The 18,885-nt window shown below is 50.9% G+C and overlaps 1 protein-coding gene across 3 annotated transcripts in view; it reads left to right on the forward strand.

The window, feature by feature from the left end:
• SON (SON DNA and RNA binding protein) overlaps positions 1 to 18,885 on the forward strand; it is a 37,470-nt gene continuing 18,585 nt past the window's right edge. Inside the window, exons 1-4 of one of the 3 annotated variants that reach the window (XM_058800374.1) lie at positions 1 to 234; positions 1,550 to 1,713; positions 6,816 to 16,052; positions 17,284 to 17,444. In XM_058800374.1, the coding sequence (XP_058656357.1) occupies positions 173 to 234; positions 1,550 to 1,713; positions 6,816 to 16,052; positions 17,284 to 17,444 (9,624 nt within the window). In that variant the 5' untranslated portion in view covers positions 1 to 172. Of the gene's footprint in view, positions 235 to 801; positions 926 to 1,168; positions 1,321 to 1,549; positions 1,714 to 6,815; positions 16,053 to 17,283; positions 17,445 to 18,885 lie in introns of those variants that run through there. The other 2 variants (XM_058800373.1, XM_058800375.1) reach the window with 2 other exon arrangements.

Raw genomic sequence — 18,885 nt, forward strand, 5'->3', positions numbered from 1 at the left:
GCGGAGGGGGAGGGAGGGAGCGCGGGCGGGCGCCTCTCGCATGGAGCCGGGGCTGAGGGCCCCGTGGTGATGCAGCAGCAGCCGCAGCACCGCCCGTGTGCGGGCAGAGCCCCCTGAGAGCCGCCGCCCGCCCGGAGCACACGCGGGGCTCGGCCCCGCTCCATGGGCACCGATGGAATCGCTCCCGATCGCAGCCGCCGGCGCCGCGCCTCAGCCCGCCATGGCCTCGGCCGGGTAAGCAGCGGCCGCCGCGGGGACTCCGGCGGCGCCGGGGAAGGGTGTGCGGGAGCCGGGGGAATGAGACCGGCGGTCGTGGCCGCCGCGGTGCCTTCTCCTGCCCTCCGCGGGCCCGCGGGGACTCGGACGCGGCGTACGGGGCGCGAGAGGGGCCGCGACCGGCGGCGGCGGGGCGGTGTGTCTGTGTGGGGATAGGGTCTGCGTGAGGCGGCGGTGTGGGCGCGGAGCGCCGGGGACTGGTTTAATGCTTTCACTGGGAGACGGGGACGCGCTCGGGGCGGCTTTGCCGGTGGCGGCGGCGGCAGGCGCGGAGCGCGGGGGGGCGGCGGGAGCGCCACAACATGGCGGCGGCGGCTGAGGGGACACGAGACCTTCCTCCCCCCCCCGCCGGAACCCGCCGCTGCTCTATGGCCCGTGCGCCGCGCTAGAGCGGCCGTTCGCAGCCGCACGCCGCCTCGGCCAATGGCGACACGGCTTACAGCGAACGCGGCCAATCGCAAAGGCGGCTGACGGCGGGGACGTCACCGCGCGCCCCGGGCCGCGGTGCACTGTGGGATGCTGGAGGCCTCGCGTCGGGGCAGGAAGGAAGGGGGGGTGTCATGGCGACGAATATCGAGCAGATCCTTCGGTCCTTTGTGGTCAGCAAATTCCGGGAGATCCAGGAGGAGCAGCAGCAGCAGCACGGCGGGTAACGGGGCGGTGGGGAGCGGCGGGGAAGGACGGGGGGCGGAGAGAGACGGGCCGCGGCCTGAGGGTCGTGTCGGTGGCAACATGGCGGGACCGGGGGGTCGCGGCCGAGCGGGCGCCCTGAGGGGGACACGGCCTGGGGGCCGAGAGAAGGCGGTGAGGGGACGCGCCCACCCGCTCTCTCCGCTCTTTCGGTGCTGCCCTCCCGTCGGGGCAGGCGCCTGTACGGTTTGTCTGATTTACGGCTAAATTTGCCGAGTTTATCTCGTGAAAGAAGGAAAACCTTGGTAAGAGCAAGGAAAAGCTGGAAGGGAGCGCGTTGCGTGTATTTATTTTGTGGAGGAAACCCCTACAAGGCCGTACGAGCACGGGAGATGTGGCACATTACAGAATGTGGTAGGTTTTTTTTCCTTGCGTCTCAACCTCAGCAGTCACAGAGTGTCCGGGCTGAATAAGTGAGAATTTATCCAAAGACAGAGTTTTCCCTAAGAGCACGCCTTTTTCAGGAGGCTGGAGTGCTGCTCTGAAGAGCTGGATATAATAAATGCATGTGAACGACAAAAAATGTCTAAATCAATGCTCAAAATCGCTTGTGTTAAATTGATTCTTTATTTCTTTTGGTTAGTGCAAATGTGGAAGGGCAGCCCAATGGTGACACGATCCCAGCTGAGCAGGCCGGGCCCTCCGAAGCCTCTGGAGCTGCTGGGAGTTGTCAGAGTGAGCAGATAGTGCAGAAAGTAGAGGAAGTGCTCTCCGGAGCCCTCGGGACAGAGCTGCAGTGCAACCCAGGTAATAAAACTCCCTCTGGCAATTCTCTTCTTGGTAAGAAGGTTGTGACTGTGCCTAAGATCAGATCAGATTTATAGAGATGAAAATGTGCTGCTCCTCTGGCAAGTTGAGCATTAAATGTGGTTAAATATTTTCCTTACTGTGCTTTTACATCCAGAGGTGGCCAGAGAAAGAAATTATTTAGAAATTGAGCTGGTTATATGTACCATTGCTATGAGGGAAAGTTGGAGTTTTTTTCTTTCCAGTACTGAAACAGATAAGTATTTTCCATATGTATGCATATATATGTCCATAAATTCTGAATTATTTTATATATAATTATATAAAATTATATATAAAACATATATGTATATTTTATATATAATTTTAGATATACTGCAGTGACCCTGAAGTGTGTATATATATATATATATGTTACTCCAGGGTTGCTGAACTGTTCTTAGTACCAAAGCTGATGCTGATAGAAGCAGGTTCTGCTTTGGGTTGCTTTTCGGGATTATTTTGAAAGAACATTTATTATAAAACAGATCTGTGATGAACTGTTCAGTCAAAAGATGATTTGCTGTTGCACAGTGTAGGTACTTGTATTACAGTCTTGCAAAGGGATTTTGATGTGTCAGTCTCAGATCTTAAATAAATCACTCGATTTTTTGAGGCTAAAAAGTCACATCTGAGTGTCCCCTCTTGTGGGACTGGTCCTTGCTATAAGATTTCTGCCTGTGGAGGGTTGGTGAGGTGATGAAGGCTGTAATTACTGCGTTTGGCATTTTTGGGAGTTCAAACACAGGTGACTGCAGTGTGCTGAGTGAGTGCAGTTCCAGAGGCAGCACAGAAAAGTTTTCATTTCAGAGATTCTGCTGGCAGGAGTCTGGCATTGCTCTGGGCCTTTTAGCTCAGGGGTTTGTGTACCTTGAGCATTTTCAGGTTTTTAATTTCTGCTGTAGGAGCAGCACTTGAGGCTGACATGGGGAGGTTTGGGTAGATTCTTGGTTGGTGATTTTTGTTGCTTTTGTTTGGTGATGTGATTTTTATTTGTATTTGTATATTTTTTGTTGTGTTCTTGTGGAGACAAGGTCACATGGTAATAAAGAAGTGAGAGATGTTAACTTGGGAGTTAATAAACCTACCTGTGGCAAATGTTCCCATTGTCCATCTCTAAAATGAGTTGGACAAGAGACAGTATATGGTTATCTGAATCTAATGAATTATCTTTGCAGTAAAGTTCATTTTATAGAATCCCAGAATATCCTGAGCTGGAGGGACCCCCCAGTGCCAGCCCTGCCCTGCCCAGAGCCCACCAAGCCCAGCCTGGGCATCCCTGGCAGCGCCGGCCAAAGGCTCCTGGAGCTGTGGCAGCCTCGGGGCCGTGCCCATTCCCTGGGCAGCCTGGGCAGTGCCAGCACCCTCTGGGCAAGAGCCTTTCCCTGCTGTGCAGCCTGAGCTGGCCCGGCCCGGCCCCAGGCGCTCCCTGGTGCTGTCCCTGTCCCAGAGCAGAGCTCGGAGCTGTCCCTGCGCTGCCCCTCGGGAGGAGCTGCAGCCCCGGGGAGCTCTGAGCTCAGGCTGCTCCAGCCTGGGCTGCCCAGGGCACCTCGGGGGCCCCTTCTACACCCTTTCCCACCATTTTCTTGTCCCTCCTGGTTGCCAGGGCACTCCTGACTCACCTCTAGCTGACCCTGGACCAGGGCCCTTCCCACAACTGCTCTCCATCCACAGCCAGGGTTGCCCAGTCCAGCACTTCCCCTATTAAACTGCACACAGCTGGGGAATGCCAATCTCTCTGATTTGTTGAGGTCTTTCTGCAGGGCTTCTCTACCCTCAGGAGAGCCAACAGCTTCTCCCTGTTTAGTGTCCTCAGCAGAGTAATTATTCCTTTGAGTCCTGTGCCCAGGTTGTTAGTGAAGATGTTGAAGAGAACTGGGCTGAGAATGGAGCCCTGCAGAACCCCAGTAGTGACTGTTGAGCAGTCAGTGACACCAGCAGTAGTGACTGATGTCAGCCCCATGTCACCCCAGTCACTGTCACCATTGGTGCCCAACCCCTGGCCCAGTTGCTCACCCACTGAGTAACACAGTTCTCCATCTGTGGGCTGGACATTTTGTCCCTAAATTTGACTCTCCTTCATTGTTCCCTCTCAATGCATTCAAAGCAAAGTTGGTGCAAAAACTATTCCTAAGTTGCTTGTCCCATAAATATGTACCTGCTGTACTTGTTGTGGAATCCCAAGTCACATTCATTTAACAGTATTGCAGTTAACCAATTGCTTTTGCAAGATTTTGGATACTGGAAAGTAGTGAGCTTTGGGATGACAGATTCTGATTGGAGGGTCTGTGTTGCTGCCCTGGCCTGTATAAATAGAATCATTGAAAAGAACATGCAAGCAGACTCCAATGTACAGCTCATACTTCACAGAAATCCCAGCAAGTTGCCCTTAATCAAGTGCCTTTCTCCTGAAAACATGAAAACATGGCACTGGGGCTCCAGAAGGGCAAGAATCTAACAAATGATAAAACCAGAGGGAGGTAAGGTACAGAATTGAAAGGTGGTGATGAAAACTCCAGCCACCCTCCTTCCTTTCCCCATCAGTGATTTGCTTGTCCCCACAGGCATCTGAATTTATTGCTTTCCTGTTGGAAGCAAATGCTCTCAGAGGAACGTGCAGCTTTGCAGCTGCAGTCCTGCCTGTCCCAGTAGCTGTTCCAGCCTGCACTGCCTTAAAGTGGGTTTGGGACTGGGGGCATGGATGCTCTTTTCCAAATTTGTTAGACCCTAGTGAGTAACTTGGTCAGTAAATACCCAGGGAATTTCTAACACAGCAGCAGCACTGCTCTCACTCGGGTTAAAGCACAACAGGGGACAGTGGCTGGTCAGGTCTCATAGCATAAATACCCACTTTGGGAATTTGTTTGGAAAATGGGAATTCTTGTTTATCTTCCATGTGCAGCACCGGGGGTTTGAAAGCACATTTCCAGCCTGCTGTTAGGATGTGCTGTCCACTGAGTGTGGGTGGTGGGACATGCACCCCCTGTGCCCCCACAGGTGATTTCCTACATGCAGAGCTGCCCCAGCCCTGGGCCCAGTGCAGGGAGGAGCTGGAGCTGCTGCAGAGCCCAGAGGAGGCTCCAGGATGGGCAGAGGGATGGAGCAGCTCTGCTGGCAGGAAAGGCTGGCACAGCTGGCATTGCTCACCTGCACAGGAGAAGCTTTGGGCTGAGCTCAGGGTGGCCTTGCAGGGCCTGGAGGAGCCCCAGGAAAGCTGGAGAGAGACAATTGCCAGGGGATGCAGGGACAGCACCCAGGGGAGTCATAAAAGGGTTTGGGTTGGAAGAAGACCTTGTAGGTTCTCTCATTCCAAACTCCCTGACAAGAGCAGGGACACCTTCCACTATACTGAGTTATTCCAAACTTTGTCAAGCCTGGCCTTGAACACCTCCTGGGATGGGACAGCTTCCCTGGACTGCCTGTGCCAGGTCCTCACCTTCCTCACAGGGGAGAATTTTTTTTTAAGACCTAATCTAACCCTACTCTCCCTCATTTTGAACCCACTGTCCCTTGTCCTGTCACTCCAGTCTTCCACCACCTTTACTGTACTTCCAGGTGCTGGAGGGTCATGGTTAGGTCACCTGAAGTCTCTCCAGGTGAACAATGCCAGCTGTGCCAGCCTTTCCTGCCAGCAGAGCTGCTCCATCACTCTGCTCATCCTGGAGCCTCCTCTGGGCTCTGCAGCAGCTCCAGCTCCTCCCTGGCTGGGGCAGCTCTGCAGGTGGGAAATCACCTGAGGGGGCTCAGGGACACAATGCCAATCCCTCTGCTGATCCCAGCTGGGGGCTCAACCCAGGGCAGGGGGGGCTCAGGGCTGAGGCAGGCCCAGCTCTCCCAGGGCTGCTCCCTCTGCTCATCCCAGCCTGGATTGATGCCAGGGGTTGCCCCAACCCAAGTGCAACCCCTGGCCTTGTTAAATCTCAGCAGATTCCCATGGGGCACTTTTTGAGTTTGTCCAGATCCCTGTGGATGGCCCTGTCCTTCAGAGGTGTCACCTGCACCTGCAGCTTTGTGTCACCTGCAAAACTACTGAGGGTGCGCTTGAGCCTTCTGTCATTAGTGAAGATATTGAGTAACACTGATTCATTAATGATGCTATTAAGTAACACTGGTCTCAGTACAGACTCCTGAGGGACACCACTGCTTGCTGATGTCCATCAGGACTCTGAGCTTTTAACCACTGTCCTCTGGATGTGGCCATCCTAACAACTGCTAATGCCCCTGACGGTGCACCTGTCAAATTCTTCACTCCAGTTTGGAGAGGAGAAGGTTGTGGGGGCACTGGGTCAAATACTTTACAGCAATTCAGATAAATGCCATCTGTAGCTCTTCCCTTACCCACTGGTGTAGCCAGGCCACCACAGACAGGATTTTCCCTTTGTGAAGCCATGCTGGTTGTTTCAAATCACGTCTCTGTCCTCCATGTGCCTTAGCAGAACTTCTAGGAGGATCTGTCCCATGATCTCAGCAAGGAGGTGAGGCTGACAGGGTGGTAATTCCCAGAATCTTCCTCTCTTCAAGGGAATGGCTTTTCACTGCCGTAGGGCAGGGTTAGATCATGTATTAGAAGAAGATTCTTCCCTATGAGAGTGGTGAGGCCCTGGCACGGGTGCCCAGAGCAGCTGGGGCTGCCCCTGCATCCCTGGCAGTGCCCAAGGCCAGGCTGGACACTGGGGCTGGAGCAGCCTGGGACAGTGGGAGGTGTCCCTGCCATTGCAGGGGTGGAACAAGATGAGCTTTGAGGTCCCTCCCAACCCAAACAATTCCATGACTATGATACTACTTGGAAAGAGGTGTGTTCCCTCTGGGCCTCTGTCCTGACTAACAAGATTTGGGTAATTTTTTGAAAGAAGTGTTGTTTTATTACCTAAAGTAACTCTGAGAGGGAAGAAAGAGAGCTGGGAAGGGTGTGTGTCCTGTTTGTGTGTGTGGATCTTCAGTGAATTGGGCATGGTTTGCAAGTTGAATTGTTTTTTACTTCTGTCCATACTTTACAACTAATCTGAAAGAATTTTTATATGCAGTTTTACAAATGTTTACAAGGTAAATGTCATTTTTTCTAGATGTAGACAAAAATACAGTGAAAAATAGTACTCAGTCTACTAAAAGGAGCTCTACAGGTGAAGATGAAATTCCTAGAAAAAAAGCAAAGAAAAACAAGAAGCACAAAAGCAAGAAGAAGAAGAAAAAGAAGAAGAAAAGGAAGAAAGAGAAGAAACATAAAAAGCAACCAAAGGAATCCAAGTTGATTGCGCGTCCCGGAGAGCCTGCAGGCGTGCAGCCAGCCCCTCCCTTGGTGCCAGAGCAGTCCAGCTCCCAAGTGAATGTACAGCAAGGAGTGTTTGCAGAGGCAAACCTGGTGCAGCCAGAACTGTGCTCCAAACCTGCTGAGGGGCTTGATAATCAAGCTTTAGGACTTGTTTCTCATTCAGTGACTGATTCTCAGCAATCTGCAGAAAATCTTGGAAGTGGGGAGGGGACTTTGTGTGCAGCAAATCCTCCATTTAATTTAGCAAGCATCCAGTCTAATATCCCAGAAAATACTAGTATAGCTCAAACTAGAATTTGCACTAGTGAAGAACAAATTCAACAGTCACATGAAAATATTTATCCTGTAGCTATTAATGCCAGTGTTGTTGATACTGGAAATAATACTTGGTCCAGCATCCCCTCTGGAATTGTCAATAAATCAGAGATTCAGAAAGATTCAGTAGAAGCACTGGGAGGTACAGAAGTCACTCTTAAATCTCAAGGCATTGGGGAAGTAAAAGCTTCGGACGCAGCTTTGGAGCCTGAGGCCATGGAGGTGTTGACTTACTCGGAAGTATCTCATCAGTCTGTGTCTCACAGGGCAGCACATGGGTTAGGAACAGCTTCAGAATCCGTGTCCCTGGCAAGTGGTTTCACAACAACCCCTACACCTGCAAATTTGGCACATCCAGGTGCTGTGACTGTAGCTCACATGGTTGTGGCTGGGCAAGAAGTGAAAATTCCAGAAACAACTGAAAAATCTCTGCATGTGGAAAATGTGAGAAGTGTGGAGAGACCTTTGGAACTGGGGGGTGCGAGCAGAACTTTGGAGCCATCCCTGCAGCCCTCAATAATGTCTGGGAGTTTGAGCATGACCCAGGGCAGCCCTTTGGAGGCTTCCAGTGTTCTGAAAGCAGGTGTACCTTTGCAACATCCTGTGACAGTGTCTGCAGCCACCCCTGTGACCCACGTGGAAATAAGTGCCAAAACACCTCCAGGACCAGGAGCTGTTACTAAAATGAAGGATATGGAACCAGCTGTGGGGAGTGTGAAAGCTTTAGAAACAACCATGGAACCTGTTGTAGCAAAAGATGTTAGAGCAGCTCATGAAAGTCTGCAAGGCAGAACTGTGGAAGGAACCACTGGTTCTGCAGCAGCAGTGGGTGCATCAGGAGTGTTCCTACAGCATGGAGTCTTGGCAGAAACAAGGAGTGTGGACAGAACCCAGGGATCTGCACTTCCAGCAGGATTGTCAGGTATGAACGTGGTTGCAGAGACAAGAGGATTAGGAGCAACTTCAGAACCTGCAGCAGTTGTACAGACATTCATTCCCCAAACAGCTCCACAAGTCCACATGGCAGAGGGTTTTAGAAGTCCACGAGCAAAGGATCCAGAAGGTACTTCATTGCTGATGCTGAGAGAATCAAGACCTGAGAGTGAATCACATGTGAGAGGTTTGGCACCTTCCCTGTCTTTGCAGAAGGAAAACACACAAGGTCCAGGAGGAGTCCCGAGACCAGTGGCTGGGGTGGAAGCAAAACCTTTCACAACAGCTTCAATGTCCTTACAGGTAGAAGGTGTGAAAGCTTCAGAAGAAGCTGTGCATTGTGGAACTGTTGCAAGTCCGGGACTTCCTGCCTTAGAAAGGACTCCTGAACCTGTGGTTGCATGTGAAAGCGTGGAACCAGTTAGAGAGGCTGAGGCATCAACAGGGGTGATGCCGTGGCAAGCCACAGCAGAGAGAGAAGCTCTCCATGCAAGCCAGACACAGAGTTCCATCACTGCACAGTCACAGATCATGGCACACACAGGACCCTCACACACTGAGGTGCTGAGGAAGAGAAGGGATTCGGAACACGTTCCAGAAGCAGACGCAAGGAGCAGAGAAGCAATCCTAGAAACTGTGCAGACTTCAGAAACCAGTTCAAAATCTATTCAGGAACAAAGAGTAGGTCATTCAGCAGCAGTGTTGGAGTCTTTGCCCAGAGTGGAAGAAAACAGTATGGCCTCAGGAGTACTGACAGATATGCAAACTCAGGGATCTACTGTAGAACATGAAATTGCAGCAAGGAGGACTAGCACACAAGGAAATGAGCTCTCAGAAATGGAGAAAGCAAAATATCTGGAACCAGCATCAGAAGCTGGAGGAATGAGGTGGTTAGAGAGAACAACAGAGTCTGCAACAGTAGAGGTGAAAGGTTCTGAAACAGGTGAAAAGCTTGAGGTACCCATGGGTGATGCTTCAGCAGCTGTTCCAGAATACTTGCATGCTGAAAAGCAACAAGATCTTCAGGTAGTTCTAGAAGCAAAACCTGCTGCAGAATGGAAGAGTTCAGAAGAGGCTCCAGAAATCTTGGGTGTTTCTGAAATAAAATCTTCTGAAGCAGTTCCAAAACCAGGGGATGTGAAAGGCCAGGAAACCACACTGGAACATGAAGTGACAGCCGAGGTACAATATGTAGAAGGAGTGCAGGGTCAACAGGTGGAGGATATGGTGATTGAGAAGGAAGATGCAGAAGAGACTCAAACATCTGAGCCTTCAGTCGCAGAAACAGTTTTAAGTTCTTCACATGCAGCAGAGGAAAAAGTTTCAGCAGGGACTCCTGTAGCAGAAACACAAGATTTGGAAACAGCTCCTCGTACTGATGTAGAGCTGAAAGATGCAGAAGCGGCTGCAGGGGTGGAGGCAGAGACAAAAGATTTGGAAGCAGGTCCAGCACCTGAGACTGATGCAGAAGCAGGTCCAGAACTTATAGAGGAAGGCCAGTTGGAAGACACTCCAGAGGCTGAGGATGTCAAAGAAGCAACTCCTGAGGAGGACTCAGAGAAAAGAGACTCAGAAACATCCGATGTGCAGCCTGATGTGGCAGCACGAATGAAGGAGACTCTCATGAGGCTTGAGAATGTTGTTGAAAAAAGTAGTCATAGAACCAGTGAGAAAAAACATGATTCAAAGAAACAGAAAAGGAGCCGTTCCAAGTCTCAGTCCAGGTCTAGGAAGCGGAAGAAAAAATCAAGGTCACGTTCCACTTCCAGACGTTTGACCTCTAAAAGAGCGCGTTCTAGGAGCAGAAACTATTCAGTTTCCAGAAAAAAGCATTCCAAATCTAGGTCCCGCTCTGTGGAGAAGAGAGAGAGAAGATTGTCTTCCCGGCGGTCCAGGCGCAGACATTCTCGGTCATCTGACCGTTACAGGTCTAAATCCAGATCAGCAGAAAAGCGATTGTCCAGACGGAGACGCTCCAGGTCGTCTGACCACTACAGGTCTAAATCCAGGTCAGTGGAGAAGCGGCTGTCCTCCCGAAGGTCCAGACGCAGACGCTCCAGGTCGTCTGACCGCTACAGATCCAAGTCCAGGTCCGTGGAGAAGCGATTGTCCTCCCGAAGATCTGGGCGCAGACGTTCCAGGTCTTCCGACCGCTACAGGTCTAAGTCACGGTCAGCAGAGAAGCGATTGTCCTCCCGGAGGTCTGGGCGGAGACGTTCCAGGTCCTCTGACCGCTACAGATCCAAGTCACGGTCAGCAGAGAAGCGATTGTCGTCCCGGAGGTCTGGGCGGAGACGTTCCAGGTCTTCTGACCGCTACAGATCCAAGTCCAGGTCAGTGGAGAAGCGATTGTCCTCCCGAAGATCCGGGTGGAGACGTTCCAGGTCGTCCGACCGCTACAGGTCTAAGTCACGGTCAGCAGAAAAGAGGTTGTCCTCCTGGCGATCCCGCCGCAGACATTCCAGGTCCTCTGACCGTTCAAAATCTAGATCCAGGTCTTCAGAAAAGGGAGGAGGCAAAGAGTACTCCTGGAGGTTCAGGAATCGGTCTGGTTCTTCTGATGGTTCAAAATCCAGGTCAAGATCTGTTGAGAAAAGAGGTCGGAAGGCGTCTGTGCGGAGGTCCAAACGTCAGCGCTCAAAGTCCTCGGATCGCTACAAGTCTCGGTCCAGGTCAGTAGAAAAAAGGGATCGAAAGCAATCGTCACGGAAGTCTAAACGTCAGCGCTCCAAGTCCTCTGACCGCTACAAGTCTAGATCCAAATCAGTGGAAAAAAAGAAGGAATCCTCGCGAAAATCCAAGCGTCGACGCTCAAAATCTTCTGAGCGTTACAAGTCTAGGTCTAGGTCTGTCGAAAAAAAGCGCAAGGAGTCTTCAAAAAAATCCAAACGGAAACGTTCCAAGTCCTCTGAAAGTGTTAAGTCAAGGTCCAAATCTGTAGAAAAAAAGGATAAGTCATCCTCAGCAAAGTCCAGTAGCATGCATGAGTCTTCTGAACTTCAGGAGTCAGCCAAACGTCTTGATGAAGATGTTCCTCAGTCTTCTTTTGGAAGTGACGATAAATCCTCTAATGGTCCCACATCAGTAGCTTTGTCTGATGGAGTAAACGGCCCAGTGCTGCCACCATCATTTGGAAGTGGATTATCCAAAACTTCGGAGAGCCTTGAGGAAAGGTCCTCATCTGTTGAAAAACCAGCAGATCTGCAGCATTCTGCCACATCTGAATTTGATACTTCCAAAACCCCAGATGACCAGGAACTGAGATCCACATCTGTGGAAAAAACACAGGATTCAGAGCTGTCTATGACATCTGAAAATGGATCAACGGAAAAAGCAGCAGCTCTGGAGTCTTCATTGCTACCTGAACTTCCATACTCCACATCCAAGTCAAGATCCTCATCTGTTGAAAAAGGAGGAGATCTAGAAACTTCTTCATTAGTAGAATTTCATGTCTCTGCATCCCATGAAGGTGAGTCCAGAACTGCACCTCTCAAAGAAGTAGAAGGTCCGGAGCTTCCTCCAGCACTAAAAAGAGAGATGGAACTTCGGTCATCTCTCCTGTCTGAAGGTGGAGTCTCCAGCTTGTCTGATGGTCACGATTCACAGCATATCCCTGGTGAGCACAAAGAGCTTTCACAGGTCCTGCAAGTACCTGAACGTGAGTCTTCCCAGCTGGCTGACAGCCCTAGAGCAGTGGAAGCTCAGAGGCCTTTCCTGCCACCTGAGATGATCCGCCCTGTGATCCCTGATGGCTGTGAGTCAGGCCAGACGCAGGAGCCTTCTCTGGCTTCTGACGGTGGACATTTTGTGTCTCCTGATGGACATGGATCAGGATCCAGCTTCGCTGCACCAATAGAGGGGCATCCATTGTCGATAGGCGAGTCTTTTAAGTCACCACGTGGAAATGAACAAAGATTTTTATCTGTAGAAAAAGTCAAGACTCCAGATGTTTCCCTGACATCTGTAACATTGTGTGGTTCTGTTGAGGTGTCTGCTGACGTCATTTCAGTGTCTTCTTTTGAAGTTCATGAGTCCATACCATCTGTTGACAAAGCTTTAGATGGTCCAACACTTCCACAAGTGCTTGAAGTTGACTGCTCCAGATCTTCAGAAATGCACGAATCAAGATATCTGACTGGAAAAATAGATGGTGCGGGATCTTTGGTCATGTCTAAAAGTGGGATTCCCATATGCCACGATGGCCACAAAGCAAAGTACAACTCCTTTGAGCAAACAGAGAGTGCAGACCTGTCCGTGGCATCTGAGCTCCGGTGTTCCATCTTGCCTGAAGGCTATAAATTGACATCTGCTGCAGTTGAAAAAGTGGATATCCAGAAGCCTTCTCTCTCACTGGAAAGTGGCTTCTCCATGTCTGCTGATGGCTGTGAATCAGTGGGCACACCTGAAAAACTACAGCCCCCAGTGGCTGCTGTGCCATCAGAAGGTGGAGTTCTGCTGTTGCCTGACAGTTATGAGCAGAGGCCTGTCCCTGCAGAGAAAGCAGAAATGCTGAATTCATCTGAACTGAAACACCTGGCATCCTCTGATGGCTACAAGCTGAGATCTGCCTACAGTGAAGAAGTGCAGGAGCCCATTCTGGTACGGGAACGCCGGTGTTCTGTTGCCTCCGATGGTCGTGAGTTGGCATCCACCACTTCTGAAAGAGCTGAGGAGCCTTCTCAAGTGTGTGAAAACGAGTACACAGTAGGGCTTGATGGTCCGGAGTTGACATCAACCCCTGCTGAAAAAACGGAGTTGCGGAAGCTTTATCAGATGCCTGAAGAAAGATGTCTGGAGTCCATCGACAGCCAGGACCTGCAGTCACCCTCTGCTCAAGAGACACAAATACAACAGCCTGCTCTGGTGTCTGAAAGTGATCATGCCGTGTCCTGGGTGGGCCAGGAGTTGAGGTCCAGCTCTCCTGAGAAGGCAGAGATGCAGGAGGAGGCTGTGGTTCCAGAACCAGAAGTGCAGGAGCGTTCTCTGCTGCCTGAAAGTGAATATAGTGAGTCTCCTGAGGGCCAGGAGGTGGCTGAGGCCAGCCCTGCTGAGAAGGACCTGCAAGAACCTTGTCTGACACCTGGCAGTGAATGTTCCATCTTCCATCAAGGCCAGATACTGCAGTCTGGCCCCACCAAAAGCACAGCAGTGCAGCAGCCAGTGCTGGTCCATTACGCTGTATCTCCCGAGGGGCAGGAGGGGCAGGACTGTTCTGTGCTGTCTGAAAATGAGTACGAGGCATCCCCTAGAAGGCATCATTTTGGATCCAGTCCTGTTGAAAAAGAACTGGAGGAACATTCTGAAGCATCTGAAAGTGAAAGTTCAATGTCCAGTGATAGCCAGGAGTTGCAGCCTGCTGTTGCTGGAAAAACAGAGGGGCAGGAGTTGTCCTTGTCTGAAGGAGAGTGTTCCATGACTCCTGAAGGTCAGGAGCTGCAGTCCAGCCCTGGTGAAAGAGTTCTAGCCAAGGAACCTTCTCTGACATCTGAACATGCTCTGTCACCTAAAGAGCGCGAGTCAAGATTGGAGTGTGCTGAGGAGGCAGAGGGTGTGGATTCTATTGTGACAGCTGAACGTGACCATCTCTTTTTTGAGAGCCAGGAGGTGAGTTTCACCTCTCTTCAGAAAGCAGATGTGCGGGACCATTCTCCAACACCTGAAAATGAACATGGAGCATCTCCTGATGGGCAGGAGTTGAGATTCACTGCTGTTGAAAAAGTAGATGGGCTTGAACCATTGAGAGTGAATGATAGAGCCTCCATGTCCCCTGATGGCAGCGACTTGAATTCCATCCCTGCTGAAAAAATGGATCATGCAATGCCTTCTTTATTGCCTGAAGGACGCTCAGTGTCTCCTGATAACTGCAGTGTGGGCCCTGGAGAAGAAACGGGGGATCTGGAGCCCTCTGTGAGATCTGAGCGTAGACACTCCACATCCTCCTGTCAGGAAGGTCATGAGCCAAGGTCTCCCATGGAGGAAGAGGGTCTGGAGTCCTCTGTGACTTCTGAACATAGACAATCCTTGTCCCCTGAGGGCCATGACCAGAAGTCTATTGCAGATGAAGAAATGGATGATCTGGAGAGGCGTTCCACTTCCCCTGATGAGCACGAGTCAAGATCTAGCACTGGTGAAGAAGCAGAGGATGTGGAGCAGCCTTTGACAACAGAACGTAGGTGCTCTGAGTCTTCTGATGAGCACGAGTCAAGGTCAACCACTGGAGAAGAGGCAGAGGACGCAGAGACCTCCTTGGCAGCTGAAAGAAGAGATTCCATATCCTCTGATGACCGTGAGTCGAGGTCTGCTGCTGGGGAAGATGTAGAAGATGGGGAGCCCTCCTTGACAGCTGAACGTAGACACTCCACATCTTCTGATGACCACGAATCAAGGTCTTCAGCTGATGAAGAAGCAGAGGATGTGACAGCTGATCGTCGCTCTGTGTCTCCTGATGGACGTGAGTCAAGGTCCACTGTTGGTGAGGAAGCAGAGGACCAGGAGCTCTCGTTGACAGCTGAGCGTAGACACTCCACGTCTTCAGATGAACAGGAGTCAAGGTCTACTGCTGGTGAAGATGCAGAGGATGTGGAACCCTCCTCGGCAGCTGAACAAAGAGATTCCACCTCCTCAGACGAGCAAGAGTCAAGGTCTACTGCTGGTGAGGAAGCTGAGGATGCGGAACCTCTGACAGCTGAACACAGACGTTCCGCATCCCCTGATGGGGCCGAATCGAGGTCTACCACTGCTGAAGAGGAAGGAGAGGATGCAGAGCCCTCCTTGACAGCTGAACAAAGAGAGTCCACATCGTCAGATGAGCGTGAGTCAGAGTCTTCCAGTGGTGAAGAGGAGGGAGAGGAGGCAGAACCCTCTTTGGCAGATGAGGAAAAGCAGGATTCCGTGCCTCTTGAGCAGTCAGAGGAACAGGACTCTTCCTTTGTCCCTGAAAGCAGACGTTCTGAGTCTTCTGAGCGTGAAAAATCCAGATCTAAATCTGTTGATAAAGCATCTGACAAGGAGTCTCCACAGAGATCTGTAAGCAGACACTCAAAGTCTCCTGCTCACCAAAAGAGTCGATCCACATCTGTGGAGAAAACAGCGGACAAGGAGTCGGTGCGGAGGTACAGACGGAGACGCTCCAGGTCCACGGCTCGCCAGAGGAGCCAGTCCACCTCTGTGGAGAAAACAGCGGACAAGGAGTCCTCACGCAGGTCCAGGCGGAGACGCTCCAGGTCTGCTGCTCGCCAGAGGAGCCAGTCCAAGTCTGTGGAGAAGGCAGCAGACAAGGAGTCCTCGCGCAGGTCCAGGAGCCGGCGCTCCAGGTCCTCCCAGCGCAGGTCCAAGCGATACGACACGGACTCGCGCTCCAGGCGGAATCGCTCCAGGTCAGCCACACGGAGAAGAGCGTCCAGATCTCGCTCCAGCTCCGTGTCACGTTCCAGGCACAGGAGGAGAAGCAGGTCGAGGTCGGCATCACGAAGGCGGCGTTCCTTGTCCAGAGACAGGCGCAAGAGGTCTCAGAGAAACAGGTCGAGGTCCACTGACAGGAGGAGGAGAAGATCGGACTCCCGGGACCGCAGGATATCGCTGCGGTTGCGGAGCAGGAGCCGGACCCCTCTGCGGCAGAGGCGCTCGCGCTCCAGGGGCAGGAGGAGGAGCTCCAGCCGGTCCCCGATCCGGCTGCGGCGCTCGCGCTCCTCGGGGAGGAGGCGCTACAGCAGATCCCCCGACCGGCGCCGCTCCCGCTCCTCGGAGTTCTCCAGCAGGTCACCCAAACGTCTCACAGACCTGGGTAAGTGCTTTGTTTCGCTGGCTCCGTGGTGGGGTGGTACGGGTGGGTTTGCTAAGGGATTTCTTAGAAGTCACTCTGTGCAATAATCTCAGGCAGCGACTTCCAGCAGGAAGGTTTATCAATGCTGAGCATTTGAATGGAAGCCTCCTTAGAGCCAGTTTTACCTTGGTTTTAGAGCTTTTGTACAAAAGTAGCGTAGTTTCAGCCTCAGGGAACATTCTGAATAGTAGTAAAGGCCAAGTACTTCAAGTACTTGTATGTAAGAAAATTTAGAATTTTTATTCCTGAGAACAAAGGTCATTCAGGTGCCAGTTGGAGAGTCCCAGTCTCTGTTGTCAGCTGTTCCCAGAACTCTGTCTTGCCTTTTCCCATGGTAAGAACATAAAGGAAAGAGAGACTTGTTTGTGAAAATACTCCCAGACCCAGCAGGTTGGAAAATTAAATAAAATAAAATCTTAAGAGCTGCATCTTTTCTCTGAGCTTGGAGGAAGAGAGACTGTGTTGTTTCTATGAGTTAATAAGGGGAAAGTAGGTTTGAACTGGGAGATCAGCTCTTATACAGAGTGTGAGGAAACCTCCTGTGGTGGACTTGAGGTTCTGAACCTTCCAGTCCTGCCTCAGAGTTGCCATGGAAGCCTTCCAGTTAGGGAGTTATTTGCAAACTGGCAGAAGGCTGAATTTAATTTTGTTTGCTATTTCTATGTTAGGGCTGTCCTTTTTCTCCTTATTCAAGCAAAATACTGTTCTGCTAACAGTTTTGCATCTAATGGTATTTTAAGCAAGAGCATGTTTTACTTCCTCAGAGCTTGTTTTTCTGTTTGGTGGGTGTAAGTAGCTTTTGGGCTACATCTGGGGAGATGAGGCTTCCTCCAGAGGTTTGAGAGCTTTTCAGAGGTAGATAATGAGGAAACTCTGGAGTTTATGCTGTGTAGGAAGGACTCAGTAATGCCAGGACAGGAATAAATCAGTGAAGTCAGAGGCATCAGAACAGGGTGGTTGGAGGATGTTGAAGCTGGGACTGCTGGGTTTCATCGCAGTTTCACTTGCCTTCTGCACAGCCCAGGCTTAAAGTCTGGAGCAGCTCAGTACAATTCCAGTTATTTTCACAGAACATAAAAATGCACAGTGCAGGTAGAATCTTGTGTAATTTACCAGAGACATTTCTTTATTATTAAAACAAGAATCTATAAAAATAATGACTTCTCTGTGAAAAAAACCCAAATATTTTTAGACAAGGCGCAGCTCCTGGAGATCGCCAAGGCCAACGCAGCCGCCATGTGTGCGAAGTCCGGCGTGCCCCTGCCCCCCAGCCTGATGCCTCTGCTGTCCCAGAAGAAGGATGACAAAGCCAACCAGAAGTCCTCGAGGGACACCCTGAAGGAGCTCACTGAGGTGAGGGGGAACAGCAGCATCCAGCCTGGAAATGAGCACACTGGGCTTGGTGACCTGTGGGAGGTTGTCACTGTGTGCTGCTGTCACTGGGAGCTGCCTCGTGTTCTTAGTTCCCAAATCCCTGGGGCTGGCACAGCCCTCCCAGCCCTTGGAGTGCCAGCTGTGCCCCATGGGCACCTTGTCCCCAGGCCAGAGCACTCAGTGCCACCTCCAGGCCTTCCTTGGACACCTCCAGACCTCCCTGTGCAGCCCCTGACAAAACCTGATCACTCCTTTGAGCCCTTACTCTCCCCACAGGTTTTCTTAAGTCATCAGAAAAAAATACTATTTTTTAATTCTTTGGAAATGCATGAAACCAAATTATTTTGGTTTTTCTTATTTTTGGTTTTGATTCTGTTCTAATTTTGTACAAATTGATGGTTGTCCCTGCAGTCCTGTCAGTGAAATCCAAAGCTTTCACTGCTGATTTTTTGTTCTGGTGGTGTTAGTTATGGCTTGAGTTGGAAGGAGCTTCAAAGCTCAGCCTGTCCCACCCCCTGCCATGGGCAGGAGCACCTTTCTCTGTCCCAGGTTGCTCTAACCCTTGTCCAGCCTGGCCTTGGACTTCCCTCAAATGGAGAAAGTCCGGAATAGAAAAGTGCCTTAATTTTCTTTTAATTGCATCATGAGTATGACAGTTCTGAACTTGTGTTCATAGAAATAATCTTAGAGGGAGCAATGTCCAGGAGCTGAGAGATTATCTGCAGTTGGGTCTGGGCTGGGGGAGGAGAAGTTCTGAGCAAGAGCTGAGTTGGTGCAGGTGCCCTGTGGTGACACCCAGGGTGGTTTTTCACATACCCTGACCAAGATCCAGCACAGCTTGTGCTGATCTGCAGGCCCCAAATCTGCACTTCCCTTCCCTTTCCAGCCTTGGAGATCTGTTGAATGATATTTCTGTTCTTTTGACTCAGAACTGTCCACAGAGCAGTGCAGGTGGTAGGAAATCAGTAAAGACATTTTAACCATAAAATTCTGGCCCCTTGAGAAAGTCTTTTGGTCTTTGGTTCTTTTCTTCCTCTCCTTTCTTTCCCTCCTTGGAGGCTGCTCCCTGTTTGTGGTATCCCCACAACACCTCTCTGTTTCAGTTCTGTTGCACATCAGAGGGGGGTGGCTTGCACAGCTGGCCAGCACAGAGCATTCCAGAAGAATCTGAGCTCTCTTGGAGCCATCACTTCTGACAGGGTCCCAGAGAGCTGAGTCAGTAACCAAGGGGTGCCTGGCAAAGCCATGATTGGATAATTTGTGTACAATACCCAAAGTACATCTGTTGGTGCTGTTGCTAAAAGATTTTCCATTCCTGGTTTGGTAAAAAAAAACCCACTTTTTTTTTTTATAGAAATGTGTTTTGTGAGTTCGGGTTGAAAGTTCAGGTTCACTCAGAGCTGACATTTCGCTGTTTTAC

Source organism: Ammospiza caudacuta, chromosome 2, assembly GCF_027887145.1.
Source record: "Ammospiza caudacuta isolate bAmmCau1 chromosome 2, bAmmCau1.pri, whole genome shotgun sequence".
In the NCBI taxonomy this organism is placed as follows: Eukaryota; Metazoa; Chordata; class Aves; order Passeriformes; family Passerellidae; genus Ammospiza; species Ammospiza caudacuta.